Here is a 23,661-nt window from a genome sequence, read left to right as displayed (position 1 = left end):
TGTTTGATCGCCTGACCTAATTTTTCATCATTGACGTACAAGTAGACTTTGCATGGCTGATGATGTAGGTTATGTTCTGGAAAAAAGCTTTTATGAATATCGGTTTGCTGCCTAAACTTGGTCTTCCAAAGGGATATCATCACCGAGGTCACTTTAGTGCAGCTGGTGGTCAGACCAAACCACGGCTCCTGTGTGCCACCCACCAGCTCCTGTATTCTCTATAAAATCATATAACCACAAAGTCTAAAAATACTGTATAACAGGCTCTTTAGTATTTTCCATGTTGAAATGACTTGGTTTCCTTTTCTAGGTCCCTGCAGATGGGAACGCTGGACTGCTGGCCGAGCCACAGATTGCCATGTTCTGCGGCAAACTCAACATGCACATGAATGTTCAGAATGGGAAGTGGGAGACTGATCCTTCAGGCACAAAGCGTTGTATTGGGACCAAGGAAGGCATCCTGCAGTACTGTCAGGAGGTAAGTGCCTACTTTCAGTGACCTCATCATAGACATGTAATTTAGTGTGGGGGTGGGTGGATTTTTAGGTATTATTATAATTGCCTTTAGTTCTACTAATGTTTATATATATATATATATATTTTTTTTTTTTCATGATTGACGTTGTAAATAGATTGCATTACTTACATTGGACTGGTCCAGAATTCCAGCTTGTATTATACTTCAGAGCTGCATTCACAATTCTGATGGCTTTTGGAAGCTAGCCCCAAACATCTTAGCCGAGATATTATTACCTGCATGCATGGCCAGCTTTACTTATTAGGCCTGTGCCCCCTGCTCGACGGGCACCTGCTGAATGGAAATTTCCCTTATGACTATGCCCAAGGCTGGGCATATGGAGCACCCACAGGGAGCTAGCTGTTGCGAGAAGTGCATTGAAGTGTTGTGCTGTAAAAGCAAATACTTTAAAACTAAACATGGCTCCGGAAAAATAAAGAATGTAAAAAGTTTTGTAATATCTCTTATTAAAGAGAAAATGCCTCTTTCTCTTCTTATGAACCACGTCTCCTCCAGGTTACATGCTGAACATAGTAGTCTGTGGGAAAAGGAGGGTGAGGAGGAGGAGTGAGCTGCTAGAATGAGATAGAGGCACAGAGATGCTGTAGCTTATAGTACGTTTCTATCTTGCCCCAGTCCTGGATTCACAGCTACCCTGCTCAGAACTGCTGTATAATGTCCTCCATGCTGCTGAGAGAGACATAGGGTAGCAGGATATCCTCTTCTCTGTGTTGTGTGTGTGGGGGGGACATCACAGCAGTCTGTACTCGGGGAAAACTGACAGCTACATATGGAGACTAGTGAGGGGACACCTTGTGATAAATGCAGAATACATGTTCTATAAAGGTCTGGCATGACAGGTATGCTTTATTATGGTATGGCCCATTGAAAAGTAAATATGCCTGCATTAAAGTACAGCTTCCTAAAAAAAAAAACATCTGCTTACATATTATACTCTTACTATAAGTTTATTTTCCACCACATTACTGTGCAGTGCTTGGTGTCAAGGCAAGACAACAGGTACAAATTACAAACTGTGTGCAGAGATGGGAGATTTCAGCTCTGAAGTCTGCAGAATCTGGATACAGCGCAGAGCTATAATACAGGCTGTAATTCAAGATTAGTAGAAGAGAAGTAATGCATTTCCAAAGTTATTCAACTCTTTATGTTGATCAATTCTGTATGAAAACTGCAAAGTAAGGGTAAATTATGAAACATATTCTTATCTATTCTGTAATTCTATTTTTCATGCACGTCATACAAACATTTCAGACGTTCCCCTAGGCAAATGGTATTCATACCCTACATACATAAATGTATACAGTGTGTGTGTGTGTGTGTGTGTGTGTGTGTATATATATATAATTACTACTAGTAGTAATAATACAGGCTTGTGGATTCCCAGAAGTCTTCTCCCCTTATTATAATCCACCCCTCGTTGCATGCAGTCTGCAAGTGAAGTCCATCGATACTGAAGCAGCAGGGAGTGTTGGATGATATGAGATGAGATCACTGAACAAGCCTTACTAATTAAGTCCCATGTGGGAAGTGGAGGTGGTTGGTGAAAGTCTTGGTTGATTGTAATGACCTTGCTTACACTAAGTCGTGTTAAGGAAGCTTCCCTAAAAAAATGAATCCTAATAAACCGCGCTCTTCTTTAAGATGCAAAACCTCCTGAAGGGTCATTGTTCATTTTCTCTGTTAAACCCAGTTTTTCTAGAGCTCTGCAGGCTAACTTTGCAAAGTCGATTTACAGCACATTTAATACGTTGTATCCACTAATATAATTATTTTTCTCCCTCTCGGTGAGTGGCACTGAGCCATGACAGCCTGTTCCACCTTTTTAATCTGTGGGAGCAACGAGTCATGAAAATTAGCTCTCAGAGAATTGGAGGAATTCTAATAATCCTGACATTGTGAAGAGCTCGTGAGAAAAAATGGTTCTTTATTCCATGGCTGCATTATATTTTATCTCGACATGAGTTGTGTACATCTGCATATACCCCCCCCCCCAAAAAAAAATGGTATACAGACCTATACAGTACAGGCTTCTGTATAGTACTGGAGTAGCCTTCAGACATAAGTTAGCATTTGGACACCAAAAATATAGGGACACATTAAGACCTACGTTTTAGACGCCAGTCTTGATAACCCCTATACCTGGCGGTGGATCTGCCGGAGTTGTGTAGAGGCACAAGCCTCTCCTTGACTTCTGGGGATCATCTGCCAATTCTAAACCTAAGGCAGCTTCCGAACACAGAACAAGAACAAAAACATAGAACAAGATCAAAAACTTTCATTATACATTGTCTTGGTGGAGGCTCCACTGTTTGTTTTGGCTCACAATCACAGACTTAGGCAATGGTACACTTGTGTATCTGGAATCAGCGTTCTTCTCTGTACAGTAGAATAGTTGATTTCTTGAGGTCTTCTTACTTTAGTCTTCACAACACAATCTGCAAGGTCATGTAAGAAACATTGAGCCCATGAGTGGAGAGTTTTACTTCACTACGAATGTGTTTTTTTTTTATTTTATTCCACCAGTCAATTATTCGGGCCAGTTTCTCACACATTGAGTCACATTTTAGTGCCTATATTCTAGGCGTATCACCTAGACCTTTAAAGCTTCTGCTGAACCAAACAAATCACCATTTGTGATCTGTTAGTTCAGTAAGATCACAGGAGGTATCAAGATATTGTAAAAAACAAAGGCTGAAATGTTATATTATGACTGTGTGAAACCGGCCTTAGTAAAATTCATGTTTGCCATACCCCTTTCCAGTCACCACAGTCTGATGGTGTCAAATGATCGTGTGGACCAATCTGAAAATTAACGAGTAGACAATTACGGTAAATGTGAAGTTGCTTGAAGTCATTGTGCTGAGTAGGGTTGCCCTAAGATGAATTACATGAGTTGATTCTGGATGACAAAGTTCTCTGGTCATTGGTTTACGAAAGTTTCCACTTTGCCATTTGGTGACACTTGTCAATCTTCCCAAAAATGTTTCGAATGGCCCAAAATTTTTCACTACTAGACTTGTACAACCAAATTTGTTATTTTGATTCGAGCCAACTCTTGGGGTCATCAGTATAGTAGCTCAGTCAGGTTGCTGCTTCTGACTTGTAGTTTATTTTATGTATGAGCTTAAGGTGGAAAGACTTGAACCAGTCATAACATTTACTGACTCCAAAACAAAAACTGAGCAGAACATCTGTTTTTAGGTTTGCGCGTTCTGAACTAAATGAACATAAACTGATTGATTTCTTTTCTTTCAACCGCAACAATGGGAACAATATGTCATGTAAACCCAAAATACCAAATGGAAGAAAAAGCCTTCTGTGTTGTTCAAATCTTTTTGCTGAAAAGGCAACAGCATAATGTGCACACAACCAATCCATGTAGCAAATACATAAAGCAGATGTCAGCCGGCATGCCCTCAGTCTTCTCGTCAATCTTGTGGGATAATGCACATCTGCAGTCTGAATTTATTAGGTCTCATTTGCTGACATTGTACTGTTCATGTGTGCTTAAAGAAGCAAGTCATCAAAATGTACAATAAACACAAAAATACTCCAAAAGGATGGCTTTTTAGAAGGTTATAAACTAGCTATTAATCATTGGCGATGCTTGGCTCTAAGCCTAAATTTTACTCTAGTAGTGGAAGCCAAGTGGTTTCAGGGTCCCTCCCGCAGGTTTAGGAGCCAGTTTTAAAACTTGGAAGCCAGCAATGATGCACCCTAGCCACTGGAGGATCTTTTCCACTAAAAGTAGACTCTCCCCCAACCCTACTTCTTAAAGGAGGTCCCTCACAATTTCCTATGTAATCATTGCAGATAGTGACATTAGGTCTTCTCTTGTGTTTTATAAAGCAGAAAATAGGGTGCAGTAGTTGCAGAGAGAGCAAAGCCTCTAGGTGTAATGACAACGCCCCTGTTGCTCCTAGAGGCTCATTTTCTTATCTTAAAACATCATTTTTCTCAGCAATGCAGGCACATATGAACATGGGACCAGCACAGATGTCTTCAGCTGCCAAGTGCACATGTAACAGGTCAACCAGTGTCATAGGTACAAATCTGCAGACAGATGCCCTTTAAGTAATTTTTTTTTTTTTTATAATTTCGCATTTGGGACTTATCTTTACAATTTAATAGGATATCTGGTGGTTATTGGTTCCAAGGCCAACTCCAAACTTCTTTTCTAAGGGGCCCAGTTTTATAAAGGGCTCATAACATTGTCAGAGCTTGGGCCCACCAGAGCATCCTCTGGTCCTCTAGTGGGCCATTCCAACCTTGAATACCAGTCGTACGACGTCAGAACAAGTAAAGTTCCCACAATTACAAAAATGTAAATGCATACCCATAGTGCCACTAAACAGGGACAGAAGGTCCGGTATCCACCCCCACGCGCGTTTCGGCAAGAGTCTTCATCTGGGGTGATATCAATGTCAAAAAGTGCTTGCAAAACTGATAAAAAAAAAAAAAAAAAGTAAAATCAGAGTCACTGTATCTGAAAATGAATGTGTTTCGCCGTATATTGTACACTTTATACTGGAGAATTGCTTGTGTAATAAAATTGTAATTGATCTGCTTGTGCTGGACCCTCTTGATTGTAGATTTCAACATTAGACCTTCACACGACCGTTGTTTGGGTCCGCATCCGAGCCGCATTTTTTTTGTAGCTCGGATGTGGACCCATTCACTTCAATGGGGCTGCAAAAGATGCGTACAGCACTCCGTGTGCTATCCGCATCCGTTGCTCCGTTCCTCGGCCCTGAAAAAAAATAAAAAAATAGAACGTGTCCTAGGCATTTCTAGAATGGGTGGCCCATTCCGTTCTGCAAATTGCGGAACGCACATGGGCGGCATCTGTGTTTTGCGGATCCGCAATTTGCTGACCCAAAACACGGCGCAGTCCTGTGCATGTAGCCTTAGGCAGAGAATAGAAAATCTTAGATTTAAATACGCATTTTATTCTTTTTGAAAAAATGGGCAGAATAATAGCCGGTATCTTATACTCTATTACGTGCACGGAACCTGAGCTTCCCCAGTTAAATGTAAATGGCGTTTTCTCCCGGATCAAATGTTTAGAACGTACCTGGCAGAGTGAGGAGATGTCAAGAGATGGAGGTTGCAAAGAAGTAACACATTAAAGGGTTTGAATTGTTACAGCAGCTTCTTCACCTCGGTTTGGTGTCAATTAAGTAACTCCCCCCTCTTTCCACTTCACAGCCGCGTCTTTGCCACAAGGCAAATGTCTCCTGTAAACTAGGACTCATTTTTATGCACCTGCATTACAGCTGAAGAGCAAGGGAATGGCGGCTTTTATGTCGCTTCATTTTAAAGGGTTCCTGATCGGTTCAGCTTAATTTGTTGTAATTTGAAGGCCCAGTGTCCATCAGATTTTGACTTGTGTATGACATAGTGTAGGTTCTGCATTATTATGTGATTGGTAACTTATTGGCGCCTGTTAAATCTAATTTGCTGTGCACGATGGAGCTTTGTCTGTGACAATTTTGAATGGTCCACGATAGGTCTGCTGTTAACTACAGGCATCCAGAAGACATCCTTAAAGAGGACTTTATCCAACACTAAAAACTAACTATACCTGTGGGCAGAGCGGCGCCCAGGGGTCCCCCTGCACTTACTAGTAAGTCTGGGCGCCGCTCCGTTCGCCCGGTATAGGCTCCGGTGTCTGCGCTCCCTCTGACTGATTTCTTGTAGGAGGCGTGTCCCTTGCTGCACTGCTGGCCAATCGCAGCGCACAGCTCATAGCCATGACAATGAGCGTGTGGTCATTGCTTGATTGACACATTCATGGTAGGTGGTGCTGAAGCTCCAGGATCACGTGCACAATGAATGGCATGTGTCCCCACCCCTCAATCGTGTTCTGGATGCGGTCCTCTTGCCCTCCACTTTCTCAATGTTGCCGGCAAATACAAGCAGTGTATGTACCTGTTTGAGACTCTACCCATTTCGATTCCCTTCAGGGATTTGAGATCTGTCCAGTCTCAGATCCTTAGATTCATATGGGCTGAGAAACGCCATAGGATCCCTAGGTCAGTACTCCTGTCTGTCAAGTCTCAGGGTGGGTTTTTGAGTGCCCGACCTGGTCAAATATTACTGGGCAGCTCAGTTACGCTGCATCACAGCTTGGGCATCTCTGCAACCTTATTCTGTTTGGATGCAAATAGACTCTGGCTGGCTCCTATACACCCTAAGGGTCCATTCACACGTCTGCAATTCTGTTCTGCATTTTGCGAAACGGAATTGCGGACCCATTCACTTCTATGGGGCCGCACGATGTGCTGCCCGGATCCGGAATTGCGGATCCGCACTACCGGGTCCGCAATTCCGTTCCCGAAAAAAGAATAGAACATGTCCTATTCTTGTCCACCATTGCGGACAAGATTAGGCATTTTCTATTAAGTGCCGGCGATGTGCGTTATGCAAAATGCAGAACGTACATTGCCAGTGTCCGTGTTTTGTGGATCCGCAAAACGCACACAGACGTGTGAATGGAACCTAATTTTGCTAGGGTCTAGCCCTTATAGTATGTCATCCCCCCAGGGAACTTCTGGGGCCCATGGCCTGCACTGAATCCGTGTGGCGGACCTGTAGTAGTAGATACCCGCTGGTCTCCCGCCACTCTTCTATGACTTCCTTTCTATACCACCCACTACTCTCTGCTAGTCTTACCACTTCAGCGACAAGAGCATGGTTTCAGCGTAGTATTTTTCACTACGCGAACACTGTGGACCCATTCACTAGGGACCTATTATCTTTCTCAGCTGTCCACAATAAATATAACCTCCTCTCTTCAGCACCTTGACATGCCACACCTGTGAGGTGGGATGGATTATCTCGGCAAAGGAGAAGTGCTCACTAACACAGATTTAGACAGATTTGTGAACAATATTTGAGAGTAATGGGTCTTTTGTGTATGTAGAAAATGTTTCAGATCTTTGAGTTCAGCTCATGCAAAACGGGAGCAAAACCGAAAGTGTTGCGTTTATATTTTTGTTCAGTGTATGTTCATATTAGACATTGCTGGAGATGCAGGACATCTTGGGGAACGCTACACCACGTTTTCTGGGATTGCCCCTTAATACGTACCTTCTGGTCTAGAGTTGATCTTTTTGGCTGTAGTATACCCCCTGACCCTATATCCTTTCTACTCAATATTACACCGGCACATATAAGGAAACATTCTCTTAAATTATTAGTACAAGTGTTGACTGCAGCTCTGCCTTATTGCCTGCTTCTGGAAACATTCTGACCTGATCCTGAAACGTCCTGAACTATCTCTGACCTATATGGCAAGGTGACATAAATACCGACTTTAGAATATACAACAGCAATGTTTCAAGATAATGTGGACCTGTTTCATGCTATTTGGAATGTATGTGACACCTATTGGGGTACTAGGCAACTTTGAGATGAGCCCAAGAGAATGACATAATCACTCCCTCCCTCCCCACCTCCTTATGTGTCTCTGTATTGTCAGTCTTTTTTCCTCTCTCTTTTGTAGTTACATTCTTTATGACTGTAATGTTTTGATAAGTTGCAGTGCAGATTATATCCACCCTAATAGTAGAGTCTATGCAAATACCTCCTCAGGAGCATTTTCTCTATGGTGAACTACCATTGATATCTGCCCCTTTTTCTTTTCAAATAACAGAATACGACAAGAAGCTAGGTTATCTCTCATTCTTTAATAGTTTCTATTTGACTTACATTGTATTTGACATCTGATGCTTCATTTTTGTTTCTTTGGCTGAAGGCTTTCTGCATACAGCCTTGCTCATTTTACTTTGTACATTATGCAAAAGATTAAACTGATTTGTACTGTTGTATTTCAATAAAAAAAAATAATAATAATTATTTAAGCTTTTTCCTATATCCGCACATTTATAATTCGTTTAAAAAAAAAATACATGTTTGGTATTGCCGCGTCCGTAACAACCTCATCTATAAAATTATCACGTTACTTATCTGCGCAGTGAACGCCATAAAAAAAGAGGAAAAACTAACACAATTTTGCCCATCTCTTCTCCTAAAAAAATGGTATAATAAGTGATCCAAAAAGTCTTATGTACCCCAAAATGGTGCCAATGAAAACGTCATCTCATCCTGCAAAATGAGTCCCTACCTAAGATAATCGCCATAAAAATATAAAAAAACATGGCTGTCTGAAAATAGCAACACAAAAACAAGATTTTATGCTATTCAAAAACCCTTTCACTGTGTAAAACTTAAAAATAAAAATGATAGACATATTGGGTATTGCCACATCTGTAACAACCTGCTCCATAAAAAAAATCACATGATATGCCCCCTCAGATGAATGCTTTAAAAATAAATAAAAACTGTGCCAGTCATTTTATTGTCACTTCGCCTTACAATGCATAATATTGAGTGAGCAAAAAGTCACATATACCCCAAAATGAAAACATCACCTTATCCTGCAAAAAAAAATGAGTCCCTTACATAAGGCAATCACTCAAAAAATAAAAACCAATGGTGCCCATAAACCAATCCATCAAAATCCGCACTGCAAAAGCTATATGGCGCTCCTTTCTTTGAGTCCTGCCATGTGCCCCCACCGCAGTTTACCACTACATATGGGGTGTTGCCATATTCAGGAGAAAATGGGTAACAAATTATGGGGTTGTGAAATGAAAAATTTGGGGCTAAAGCAACATTTTATTGGAAACAAATTTAACTATTAATGTTTCAGTCAGGTGTTTCTCTATTATATGAAACGCTTGTTAGGTCAATACACTACCCACACCCCTCAATGAATGCCTAGAGGGGTGTATTTCCCAAAAAGGAGTCACTTTTTGGTGGTTTGCTTTCTAGGGGTACCTCAGGGTCTCTTAAAATGTGACATGGCATCCAAAAAGCATCCCAGCAAAAGCTACACTCTAAAAACCGTGCGGTGCTCCCATACAGCAGTTTACTACCAGTGTTCTGTAGTGCTTCCGGTCCATGACTCCGCTACATACAGTCAGGTCCATAAATATTGGGACATCAATACAATTCTAAAAATTTTGGCTCTATACACCACCACAATGGATTTGAAATGAAACAAAATGTGCTTTAACTGCAGACTGTCAGCTTTAATTTGAGGATATTTACATCCAAATCAGGTGAACGGTGTAGGAATTACAGCAGTTTGCATATGTGCCTCCAACTTGTTAAGGGACCAAAAGTAATGGACAGAATAATAATCATAAATCAAACTTTCACTTTTTAATACTTGGTTGCAAATCCTTTGCAGTCAATTACAGCCTGAAGTCTGGAACGCATAGACATCACCAGACGCTGGGTTTCATCCCTGGTGATGCTCTGCCAGGCCTCTACTGCAACTGTCTTCAGTTCCTGCTTGTTCTTGGGGCATTTTCCCTTCAGTTTTGTCTTCAGCAAGTGAAATGCATGCTCAATCGGATTCAGGTCAGGTGATTGACTTGGCCATTGCATAACATTCCACTTCTTTCCCTTAAAAAACTCTTTGGTTGCTTTTGCAGTATGCTTTGGGTCATTGTCCATCTGCACTGTGAAGTGCCGTCCTATGAGTTCTGAAGCATTTGGCTGAATATGAGCAGATAATATTGCCCAAAACGCTTCAGAATTCATCCTGCTGCTTTTGTCAACAGTCTCATCATCAATAAATGCAAGAGAACCAGTTCCATTGGCAGCCATACATGCCCACACCATGACACTACCACCACCATGCTTCACTGATGAGGTGGTATGCTTAGAATCATGAGCAGTTCCTTTCCTTCTCCATACTCTTCTCTTCCCATCACTCTGGTACAAGTTGATCTTGGTCTCATCTGTCCATAGGATGTTGTTCCAGAACTGTGAAGGCTTTTTTAGATGTCATTTGGCAAACTCTAATCTGGCCTTCCTGTTTTTGAGGCTCACCGATGGTTTACATCTTGTGGTGAACCCTCTGTATTCACTCTGGTGAAGTCTTCTCTTGATTGTTGACTTTGACACACATACACCTACCTCCTGGAGAGTGTTCTTGATCTGGCCAACTGTTGTGAAGGGTGTTTTCTTCACCATGGAAAGAATTCTTCGGTCATCCACAACAGTTGTTTTTGGTGGTCTTCTGGGTCTTTTGGTGTTGCTGAGCTCACCAATGCGTTCCTTCTTTTTAAGAATGTTCCAAACAGTTTTGGCCATGCCTAATGTTTTTGCTATCTCTCTGATGGGTTAGTTTTGTTTTTTCAGCCTAATGATGGCTTGCTTCACTGATAGTGACAGCTCTTTGGATCTCATATTGAGAGTTGACTGCAACAGATTCCAAATGCAAATAGCAGACTTGATATGAACTCTGGACCTTTTATCTGCTCATTGTAATTGGGATAATGAGGGAATAACACACACCTGGCCATGGAACAGCTGAGAAGCCAATTTTCCCATTACTTTTGGTCCTTTAACAAGTGGGAGGCACATATGCAAACTGTTGTACTTCCTACACCGGTCACCTGATTTGGATGTAAATACCCTCAAATTAAAGCTGACAGTCTGCAGTTAAAGCACATCTTGTTCGTTTCATTTCCAATCTATTGTGGTGGTGTATAGAGCCAAAAATGTTAGAATTGTGTCTGTCCGATTATTTATGGAACTGACTGTATCTTGAGGATTGCGGACCTATTAAAGTCAATGGGCCCACATCCGTAACACTGAGTGCACACAGCTGGTGCCCAAATATGGCCTCATGCAAACAAACGTATGCAGCTGTGCCCCTGAATTTGCGGTCCCCAATGCATATGCACTGTCTGTGTGTGCTGCGCTTGCAGATGCAGACCTACTTGACTAGTATGGTTCCCCAATCCATCCGCACTGCAAAAAGGCAGTGCATGTGCTACTCTTTTGCATTGTGGACGGACGGACCGAAATGCCAAGGAAGCACTTTATAGTGTTTCCATGGCCTTCTGCTATGTGCCTTCACTTTACACCGCTCCGTATACTGCGGTATGCAGACACATTCAAGTGAAGGCTCATGCACACAAGTGTGCGTCCAACTCTGTGCTTTGGGAATCGCAATTTGCGGTCCCCAATGCACGGATACCGTCCGTATGGCCGGTGCTGACGGACGCAGTTCCATTCAACTTGAATGGGTCTGTGATCCGTCCACACTGCAACAAAAAAAAAATAGAACATGTGAAAATAGAACAAATGAATGAGTCTGCATCTGTGAATGCGGTGCAAAAACGTCCGGTGCCTCTACATTGCGGACGCGCTGTTTGCAGGCTGCAATACGGGCACCAGCCAACTACGGCCATGTGCATGAGCCCTGAATCAGCATCCCCGTATATGCAGAGACGCCATTTGCAGCCTGTAATATGAGCATGAGGCCTAAGGGGGAGTTCACATCACAGTTTCTTTTTCCGTTCTTCTGATCTGTCAGAAGAGGAAAAAAGTATCCTGTAAAAACGGATCCTTTTGCATTCGTTTTAGCCATTTCTGTCTGGCAGGCCCTATAGAAACACCCAGAAGCACCCTTGTGGGCTTTCGGGTCTGTATCTCTACACTGCAAAAGATATGACATGTCCTATCTTTTGCCATATTTTGTGCATGGTGGAACCAATGAAATCAATGGGTCCATACCCCGATATGAAGTTCACACTGCTGCTACCCATGTTTTGAGGTCCACTATTTGCGGTCTGCAACATAGGCAAGGTGAGCGTATGAAACCTTATGGTAAAGTAAGTGCATGCTCTTTTTAGTCTGGTTGCCTAGCGCTAAGAGACAAGTGTGCATATGACTTTTGTGATATCAATAAAAAGTGATATGCAATATGATAGCATAATCTAAAGTGCATTAGATTGCGTTGATTACTGTGATTCACTGAGGAATAGCAGAGATGAGTGTGTATCCAACAATTTGTAGCATAAAAAAGTGTGCAAAGAGAACTGTGTAGCTCATATACAGTCTGTATAATATACGTGCATATATACTTTACTTTATAACTATATCAGTATACATTGCTGGGGATCAAAAGCCTTACTAGTGAAAAAAGGAAATATCTTCTAACATAATCATGATTACCATGTCTGTGATTAGAATAGTGCTCTGTGTATCACTGTCATATAGCTGTAGAGGAGGTGAAAAACACAGCTAGAGTACTGGCAAGAAGGAAGCGTACTGTCTAGTACATGGAAACAAACTGAGCATGCTCCCTGGAGTTCTAGGCTCTGATGATGTAATGTGTACCTATTAGGCTGAGCTGGAGTAGTAGGCAGGGAGGAAGAAGAGGAGTGGTGGGCGTGGAACAGCACTGCCGGGAGGGGCAATGGGAGGATACAGAGAAGAGTGGTGGGCGTGGAGCAGCAGTGCCGGGAGGATACAGAGAGGAGCGGTGGGCGTGGAGCAGCAGTGGGAGGATACAGAGAGGAGGGGTGGGTGTGGAGCAGCAGTGGGAGGATACAGAGAGGAGTAGCTCCCTGGAGTTCTAGGCTCTGATGATGTAATGTGTAGCTATTAGGCTGAGCTGGAGTAGTAGGCAGGGAGGAAGAAGAGGAGTGGTGGGCATGGAACAGCACTGCCGGGAGGGGCAATGGGAGGATACAGAGAAGAGTGGTGGGCGTGGAGCAGCAGTGCCGGGAGGATACAGAGAGGAGCGGTGGGCGTGGAGCAGCAGTGGGAGGATACAGAGAGGAGGGGTGGGTGTGGAGCAGCAGTGGGAGGATACAGAGAGGAGTAGCTCCCTGGAGTTCTAGGCTCTGATGATGTAATGTGTAGCTATTAGGCTGAGCTGGAGTAGTAGGCAGGGAGGAAGAAGAGGAGTGGTGGGCGTGGAACAGCACTGCCGGGAGGGGCAATGGGAGGATACAGAGAAGAGTGGTGGGCGTGGAGCAGCAGTGCCGGGAGGATACAGAGAGGAGCGGTGGGTGTGGAGCAGCAGCGGGAGGATACAGAGAGGAGCGGTGGGTGTGGAGCAGCACTGCCAGGAGGGGCAGTGAGAGGATACAGAGAAGAGCTGCTTCATCACTGCTGATACTCCCCCAACCAGGAAGTACGGAAGCAGAAAATGCTGGCTGCATGGGAGACATAAGAAAAGCACTGCTTGATCAAAACATGTTTCAAGGTACTCCGCTTTAGTCTGTCATTTTAGATGCTATTGTAGTGAGTTCTTGCATTTTTATATACCTGGATAGACCCTTTAATCAGTTTAGGACCAGAGTAATTCCAGTCTTCAGGACCAGATATAGTTTAGTGTTTTTCATAAAGAGGATAATAAAGATGATGTTTCACCATATTAAAAAAAGATGGGACCATTTTATACAAGCTTTAAGGACATCTGTCAGCAGGTTTGTACCTATGACACTGTCTGACCCGTTGCATGTGCGCTTGGCAGCGGAAGGCATCTGTATTGGTCCCATGTTCATATGTGCCCACATTACTGAGAAAAATGATTTTATTATATGCAAATGAGCCTCTAGAAGCAACGGGGGCGGTGCCATTACACCTAGAGGCTCTGCTCTCTCTGCAACTGTAGGAGAGTTCATGACCAGGCTTAATCTTTACACTGCCTGGGCCTGACAATCAAAGTGCAGAGGGCGCAGCAGTTGCAGGGAGAGTAGAGCCTGTAAGTGTAATGGCAACGCCCCCGTGGCTCCTAGAGGCTCATTTGCATATATTAAAACACAATTTTTCTCAGCAATGTAGACACTTGAACATGGGACCAACACAGATGTCTTCAGCTGCCAAGTGCACATGTAACACGTAACAGGTCAGCCAGTGTCATAGGTACAATTCTGCTGACAGATGCCCTTTACTATCACTGTTTGGCATGGTTTATTTTATCCCCCCCCCCCCCCCCCCACCGTCTTCCTCTTTCCATTCTTGAGATATTTTGGAGGTGGCAATCACTTTGCTTCAGTGCAATCACTTTGCAGTCCAATCATCGCAGACAGCTTTAGAGTGGCCTGCTGCAGCTTGACCTTGTGATATATAGTACATCTTTCAAGACCATACTGTATACTAATTTCCGCTGGGACATCTTCACACCCGGACTGGAGTGAAACTTTCCTGCAGCAAAGAGGAGCCTGAAGCTCAAACAGAAGTTATTATATAGCATTGTCTCGCAAGATCGTGCTGCAGCAGGCCACTCTGATGCCTTCTTCAGCATTACTGCTGCACCCTTTGCCCGTCTAATTGTGCTGAGGTCTGGTTCTTAATAAGACTTATGATAGACAGGTCTGGACACACACCCTCCATCAGCGGCCTCCACTCAATAATACCGCGTACAGACCGTGCATGTGTTAGTTCCCCAGTCCATCAGCAGTGTTATTAAGTGTAATGGGTCAGGCCACATGCGCCTCAATCGGCAGCCATACTAAGGACTGAACCGTCATACAATAGGTTAATCCAGTTGGGTCCCTGGGTTTCTTGACTGCACTTTTGTCCTCCATTTGTACACTTCCTGCATGGAGGGGACATGTGCACTGCTCGGTGGTGATGTGACCCAGCACTGACCTGCTGCTTAGGGACACTTCACCGCTGAGACTAGATATTAGCAGTAGCCGCCCACATGACCATGTCCATTCTGGAAGTTTACAAGCGGGGACCAGAGTGCAGTGAAGACGGCCCCGGACTCACAAAACTGGAACCGAACGGTGGGGAGCAGGTAAGTGTAGATGACGTTCACAGGTCCTCTTGGGTAGGGGGAATTAAAAAAATAAAAATGGAAAAAATTGGAACATCCTCTGTAAAGTGCTTCATTGATGTCCATTCAACGCTGGACTTTTAAACCAAAGTCACAGTCATGTGGTAGAGAGATTAGTGCTGTATAATTTGATTTGTGCCCCAAGTATGAGACAGAGCTGCGCAGCTGTGCTTTTATTTTTGTTCTTTTTCTTGGGGCTTGCATGGAAGCACATTTAACATTGCTGATTAGCCCCCCCCCCCCCCCCCCCCCCGGGTCCTTTTGCCTTTCTGTTCTAAGAGCATAATTTAATGTATGCTGCCGGCCATCGTGCTTGTTGTGACAGCTGTCAGAAAAGCTCAGACAATGGAGTGTAATGTGAGGGCACTTAAATATTCCAGAACTTGGCTTCTCAGCTGTTAGTCTTCAGCCTCCTCAACAAAACAGAAGCCTCCATCGAGTGATCGGGGACCTAGAAACTATCTGTGAAAAATGTCATGTCCCCGATTCCTAACATCTAAATGTCGTTTTTCCACATGTCATGGCTTTTTAAAGGAGTTGTTCAGGATTGAAAAAATGTGGCTGCTTTCTTTAGACCAACGTGGAAGATTTCAACCAAAGCGAACACTCGTCAGTTTGCTTTGGTTGAAATCAAGCAAACACTCGTTTATCGGGCAATTCTAATTTTTAAGCATGTTTAAAAATCTGCGTTTGCCGACGGCAGATTGTGCTGTCTAATAGCGATCTGCAGCCTGCAACCTACTAGACAGCATCGAGACGAGTGATAGCATAACAATGGCTTCTCCCCATGCTGTGCATGTAATAGCAGCAGTCTTCTCCACTAGCTAGCAAGCAATTCCCAGGAGAGAAAACTTACCTGCCAACAGTCGCTTGCTGATCTGGCCAATCCCTGATGTTCCCGCATGTGCCGCTCCAATGGTGCCTATAGCCTTTGTTTACAGCGTTGCAACTATATCACCGACTACTCCAGGTGGTCTCAGTGGTCACCTGGTTTAGTCAGGTATGTCCACTTCAGCACGGAGATGACATACCCAACTAACCGAGACGACTGCTGAGGCCAGTGATTGGCTGCAGCGATCATTTGCAGTAGTTGATGAGGTCTGTACTGCAGCAATGGAATCAAGGACCACTGGAGTGATGGCACAGGATTGAACAGGTTAATCAGCCTTATTCTTTTTTTCTGTTATAGCAGTCCTGTCCTGTACATTTTTGGGATCCCAGAAGACGCTTTAAAAATTCAAAACCAATAAAAATATAGCATCCCTCGCATGTGCACAGAATCGGGCTATAGGTTCAGTCTGGTTTCACGGAGCAGGTTGCCTGGTGGCCTTCTGCTGGAGAATCTGCCACCACAAAATCATTCACAATGATGATCTTGCTGCCATAAGAGAAATCCTTTCCCAACTTCTGGTTAATTAGCGTCCAGTAATTGTTTGAAAGTGATGCGCGGCATCGGATTTAATTAATTTCATACTTTTTCAGAACATTGCGTGCTTGCAAATCATCAAAGGACCTTGTTCATTCCCGCTGTGAACTAAGGTTTTATTCTAAAGCAGAAGCTGTCATCAGTTTTAACATTTGTTGGTATTTATTATAGTGTAAATTGAATAATAAAATGGCAGTAAAAAAAATATTATAGGCCCGTGTCGAAGTATCTTAGGCCTGTTTCACGCTAACGGTAAAACAGATCCGGTAGGCTGTTCAGGCTGGGAACTGCCTGACAGATCTGTCCCTGCGGGGCGCAGCCATGCGCTGCTGGCTATCATTCTAATCCCATTGACTATAATGGGGTCTGGTGGAGATCCAGCCACAACCCGGCAAATATGCCGAGGATCAGGCAGACAAAAACTGTTGTGTGCAGCAGTATTTGTCCGTCCGCTCCTCTGCATATTTGCCGGGTTGCGGCTGGATCTTCGCCAGACCCCATTATAGTCAATGGGGCCGGACAGATTGCCGGCTGCGCACAGCAAGGACTGATTCAGCAGACTGTTCCCGGCTGGAACAGCCTGCTGGATCTGTTTTACCGTTACTGTGAAACAGCCCTTACAATCAGGCAGGACAAAGATATGTGGTGTGGACAAAGTCCATGTAGGCTCCAGGACTTCTTGATCTTGGTCTTCTTGGCCAGGCAAGAACTATAGCAAATTTCAAGGCAGACCAGCTGGCTACATGGCGTTCAGGTTTGCTCCAGGCTTGTTATAGAGGGTTGGATGTTTAGACACCATATTTATCTTTTATTTGCTTGTACTTTAAGTGGTGAATCGGAACAATTTTTACAGAAAATAACGAGTTGATATATGACTAGAATAGACATAAAAATAGACAAATAAGGAATTTATCCTGCCCTGCACTCCAGAATTCTGGCTTTAAAAAGATCAGAATACGACTTCTCTGACTTTTTTTGGGATTACTTGTACAAACATTTAAGAATTTTTGCACCACTCCAGTTTTGAAAATCACTCTAAATTTATCACTGCAACTTTTTTAAAAAAAAGATGCAATCTGATTCCAGTAAGGGGGGTGGTGTGAAAAAAATGGAGTAACATTTCTAGACAAAAATGTTAAGTTTAAAGATGGAAAAAAAAAATAACAAACCAGGTGTGAAGTTTGATAAATCTGGTGCACAGTATGCCAATGCAGACTCGAGCAAAACTGTCTTGAGATATTACCCTTGTGATAAATTTCTCCATTGGAGATTGGGTACACATGTACCTTCTGCCGTGTGCTCTGATGTCATTTCTGATCTAAGAGAAATGATGACTGAGGCCCCCCCCCCCCCCCCCAAATGTACTTTGTGGTGCAGCATTTATACATTTCCAACCTGTGTGTTTCACATTTTCAGGTTAGGGGAATTGTGCCACCAGTCATTTCCCTGTGGAGCAAGAGATGTGAAGACCAGGAACCCTTATGGGGTAGGCTACTTTCACATTAGCGTTTTCAATTCCGCTATTGAGATCCGTCATAGCATCTCAACAGCAGAAGAAAACGCTTCTGTTTTGTCCCCGTTCATTGTCAATGGGGACAAAACTGAACGAAACGGAATGCACCAAATTGCATTCCGTTCCGTTTGGTTGCGTCCCCATCGCGGACAGAATAATGCTGCAAGCAGCGTTTTTCTGTCCGCGATGTGGTGCGGAGCAAGACGGATCCGTCCTGACACACAATGTAAGTCAATGGGGACTTTCAATGGTGTTCAAGACGAATCTGTCATGGCTATAGAAGACATAATACAACCAGATCTGTTCATGACGGATGCATGCGGTTGTAATATGATAACGGAAGCGGTTTTGCAGATCCATGACGGATCCGCAAAAAACGCTGTGAAAGTAGCCTTATCCCTTAAAGCCCTACAATGTAAATGGTAGCAGAAGTTTTATTTATACAGTTTGATCTCAGCCACTTTGAAGGTTTAGCTGATGTGATATGAATATGTACTTCAGTAGAGAAGCCCTTTAAAATTACCATTGGGCCCTTGACTATAAAGAAATCAACTAGACTTTAATACTGCATTTTGTTTGAATGATCCCCTAATAATACAGATTACAGGTTGACCCACCGCTGAGATCCCCTTCAATTGGCTGTTAGCAAGTGTTATATTACCCTACAGCGCCACCACAGGGCAAATGAAGCATTACAGCTGGAAACAATGGGCTGGGTAATACATGGATGTGCTGAGTCTTCCAGAGTGAGAGACATTCTTTTCTACTACTGATTTTGGACTAGTAGATTAGGGTCCTGAATTTGGGACTCCTTCAGCATTACCTTTTATAGAGTATTTTGAAAACGGGTTCTTTAAAACAGATACCCCCTTTAAAGGGATTTTCAGGGTTTACCATTGTTTTTATCAGATAGGCTCATCTAGTTGCTTACCTCGTGTACATTTTCCCCATGCTTTTATTTATTTTTTCAATTTGGACTCCCCTGACCAGTTTTCACCATATAAACCAGTCACTCTGGTTTATTTCCATCCTATAGGTAGGATTTCCTGTTGCTGTATCCAACCAAACCCATGATGCACTTCTCCTTCCTTTGCCCCACCTCCAGCACCGCCCCTAATAACACCCAGCTAGTTTATAGCTCCTCCCACACAGCTAGTTACATAGACACTCCCCTGCACATTGACATAGCATTACAGGAAATAAGAAAGAGCTGCATGGACATGGTCATGTGACTACAACCCAGAACAGTAGTGTTTCTGCTTCCGTTCCATTTTTCCGTTTGGTTTCCGTTTGTGATCCGTTTTTTGCAGATCGGAAACGGAAGCATACAATAATGTTTAAACAGTAAGTACTGTACATGAAAAAATTGGGCTGGGCATAAAATTTTCAATAGATAGTTCCGCAAAAACAGAACAGATACGGAAGACATACGAATGCATTCCGTATTTTTTATTTTTTTATTTTTTGCAGACCCACGGATCGTTATTTAAACGGAAATACGGAAATAGAAGGCATACAGAGTACCGTCTGCTTTTTTTCCCCCTGATCTATTGAAATGAATGGTTCCGTATATGGAACGCCAAAAATTAAATGTAAACGGAAAAAAAAACGTTCATGTGCAGAAGACCTAAAAATAATACCTTACAAAATTACAGCTAATTTAATAAATTATTATTTTAAAGGATGTTGATGCAACCTAGAATTCTTAGCGCATTCTCCTCTTTAGACCCAATTTATAGCCTATGGACTGTATTCTACATGAGTGAGTCTCGAAAGATGACTCCTGCAAGCTGTTGAAGATAACCTGATTTACAGCAAGCCATTCTGTGTACGACTGTTGGCTAAAAATTCCTCCCATGTGTGGCACGCTTCCTTTGCCAGGCAGAGTCCATGCAGTTCTTCATTCCTGTTTTTATTTTTTTGTTTGTCTATGCTATGTCTATGCTCTCCTGCATGTGAGGGCCATAATGACACGACGCAAGTACATTACTGCAGTAGATTGGTTATTTGCATTGCATATGTGCAAACGACCGTTTGGTCTTGCCAAAGCAAAAAGTAATTCAGTATAGCTTTTACGTTATTCATTCTCGCAAAACTAGAGGAAATCCTGCTGTGTGAGACGCTCAGTGAGGAAACTGGGACAGTGCAGTGTTAAATATAGAAACGGCAAAAAAAAAAAAAAAAGCCGAACATGCATAATTGACAGCTCCTTGGGTACACATTGTGTCTTCCAGCAATTCCTAATACAAAAAGTAGACTATACAAAAAGACACAAAAAATAACATAAGTCTTTGTTCTAAAAAAATTTAAAAGGAAGACTGGAAAGAACCTCATTGTTTTTGATATTTAGTCTCGAATATTGCAATAGCCTGTCCACGGTTTAATGATGTGCCGTTGAGTAAAATGCTCTCTAGTTGTAAACTGTTCTAGGACAAAGGGTTTAAGCACTCTGAATCTTGAGGACTGTTTCTATCCTAGAAGTATTCCTTCATAGGCTATAGAAAACTTTATTCAGCTACCCACCTGAATGTGTTTTTTAACAGGACTGAAGAGGAGTAACATTTTCTTTTAATACTAGTTTGTAAGATTCGGTATTCCTTGCCCATAAGGGTCCGTTGACAAATCCATTCATGACATTAGCCTTTTTTCTGCAGCTCTCTTTCCAGCTGTGCTGTGTAGACCCAGTTAGAGCCAGCAGAGCCTTTTGGTCTAATACTAAAAGGGGTTTTCCAGGACCTATCCTCAGAATAGCTGATCAATATCTGATAGATGGGGGGCAACTTCTGGCACCCTTTCCGATCAGCTGTTGCAAGGGGCCATGGCAGTGGCCCCTTGCAAGGATATCCCTAGCAACCAGGTTTGTTTTAGATGGCTTAGCTTAAAAGCTAAGGATTGTTGCTACCCTGCAGTGGAGAAGTAGGTAGCAGAGAAGCTTGGCTGTAGTGAAGACATTATTAGGCTACTTTCACACTAGCGTTAATATTTTCCGGTATTGAGATCCGTCATAGGGTCTCGATACCTGAAAAAAACGGTCCCCATTATCAATGGGGACAAAACGTAACTGAACAGAGCGGAATGCTCCAAAATGCATTCTGTTCTGTCTCATACCGGAGAGCAAACCGCAGCATGCTGCAGTTTGCTTTCCGTCCTGAAATGCGGAGCAAGACGGATCCATCATGACCCACAATGCAAGTCAATAGGGACAGATCCGTTTTCTCTGACACAATAGAAAACGGATCCGTCCCCCATTGACTTTCAATGGAGTTCATGACGGATCCGTCTTGGCTATGTTAAAGATAATACAAACGGATCCGTTCATAACGGATGCAGGCGGTTGTATTAGGAGTAACTGAAGCGTTTTTACTGAACCCTGCCGGATCCAGCAAAAGCGCTAGTGTGAAAGTAGCCTTAATCAGATTTATATGAAAATAAATTTTAAGTGTAGATTACAATTTTACATTTATTAAGATGGCAGGTGGTCGTACTTGGTATCATTTATTTTTATTTTTTTGGACTACTTAATGCGATAGATCATATTGATCCTGTTTTCCACTTACTTAACCTTGTCTGGTTGTCTAGGATTATGAAAACATAGTGGTTTTCTCTGTCCACAGTACCTTGCCACTCCTGTCCACAGTACCTTGCCACTCCTGTCCACAGTACCATGCCACTCCTGTCCACAGTACCATGCCACTCCTGTCCACAGTACCATGCCACTCCTGTCCACAGTACCATGCCACTCCTGTCCACAGTACCATGCCACTCCTGTCCACAGGTTATGAGTGGTATTGCACATCAGCCTCGTTCACTTTAAATGGGTTATTTTTATTGATGAACCATCATCAGGATAGGTCATCAGTATCTGATCAGTGGGGTTCGACTCCTAATCAGCTGTTTGAAGATCACCACAGCCTCTTTCTAGGCCAGCGAGATCACCTTCATCAGTCACATGGCCTTAGCGCAGCTCAGTACCATTAAAGTGTAAGGGGCTGAGCAGCGGGACTAAGCACAAATAACAAATGGCGCCATGGTTTTCAACATGCGAGGAGGCTGCAGTGCTGACCGGTGCCAGGAGTGGGACCCCTCCCCACCGATCAGGTATTGATGACTTATATATAGTTCATATGTATTGAACACCTAGAATACCCCTTTAATGAAGCTGCAATGCCAGGCCCAGCTCATTGGCAGGTGGGATGCCCTGAAAAAAAGCCGCCATGTTTCTCTAATCTTGGACACCCTCATTGATTTAATATGTCTGTTCTACTCCTCTACATTACATATGATAGCGTTTCAAAGCAAATCATACAAAGATCTTAAATCCAAAATGTATGACGACTTTTTGATGGTCACCTATAATGCTTCATAGCAGTCACACGTTCTCTCTCTCCGCATTGTTCATTATCGCCCCCAAGGTAAGTATATTCAGAACCTGAACTGTTCAAAGGTCAAGAGAAATGAAAAAAGAGTAGGTTATTCGAGCCACCCCATGGACTACCAACAAACGTTTCTCTGTGATACAATTACATAAAGAGGATTCTCTGATCTTAGATTTCATGTATCATATTGGTGCTTCAAAAGCATGAAAAGAAGATACGGCCTCGTGTGAAGATCACAAGGAACAGAACTGTGATGGTGCGGATAGGGATGAAGACGTTACAATCATTCAGTAGCTACTTCTTGGACCTTGGGTGTATAGATTGTGGTCAGATATACATTAGCTCTCCATATTCTGGATGTGTTTTACTGTACCTAGAAATCAAACTAACATTGAATCCAGTGCTCCATCTGTACATGACCTCCTCTCCCCATATGTCATTTGAAGGCAGCCAGGTCACCAGCAAACTGCACCCGATTTATTGTAGAATGGACCTGTACAGAGAGAGGGGGTGCCATGTACTAACTTAAGGCATGGCTACTTTATTGTAAGTTTATCCAAAGCTCAGCACCACTCCACTTGATAAAACTTGTGCTTTATTAGAAGAAATCGCATAAAACCATGCTCACGGCATGGAACAATCAGTCATAGCAGAGAGCAGAAAAAGCATGACTATCTGCTTGGCGCATTTCGGAACCTGTTCCTTACTCACAACCGGTTATGTTCCGAAACACGTCAACCAAATGGTCACGCTTTCTCTTCATGCTGCTATGATGGATTGTTCCATGCTGTGAACATTGTTTTTATGTGATTTTTTTTTTCTAATAAAGCTTAAGTTTTATCAAGTGGAATGACTCTGAGCTTTGAATAAACTTGCTTACGAAGGAGACAAACTACTTGTGCACATTATTGACGTGAGCTGAATCGGTTACCTTGTAGCCAAGGAAAAAAAAATTTGTCCTAGACCTAACGTTTTAGGTCCTTCAGCTTCAGTTTTACAGCTGGCCTGTTCAGTTTTTCATGATATAAGATATCTTATGATGGCAGAACAGTCACATTTACTACTCTCTAAATCTAAATCTATATTGACCATACAAAGCTCTTCATGGCACCGGTAGGTTTACCTTGATTTACAAGCTCTTCATTT

General features: G+C 42.9%; 1 protein-coding gene across 1 annotated transcript in view; it reads left to right on the top strand.

Moving 5' to 3' along the window:
* Window positions 1–314: 314 nt before the first annotated feature.
* The window catches only part of LOC122930768 (amyloid beta precursor protein), a 191,164-nt gene continuing 167,817 nt past the window's right edge, over window positions 315–23,661 (top strand). Inside the window, 1 exon segment of the mRNA XM_044284351.1 lies at window positions 315–478. Coding sequence (XP_044140286.1) covers window positions 359–478 — 120 coding nt within the window. The 5' untranslated portion in view covers window positions 315–358.

This window comes from Bufo gargarizans, chromosome 3 (assembly GCF_014858855.1).
Source record: "Bufo gargarizans isolate SCDJY-AF-19 chromosome 3, ASM1485885v1, whole genome shotgun sequence".
Taxonomy (NCBI): Eukaryota; Metazoa; Chordata; class Amphibia; order Anura; family Bufonidae; genus Bufo; species Bufo gargarizans.
The sequence above is the reverse complement of the archived record's forward strand: the minus strand, read 5'-3'. Positions and strand labels throughout refer to the sequence as shown.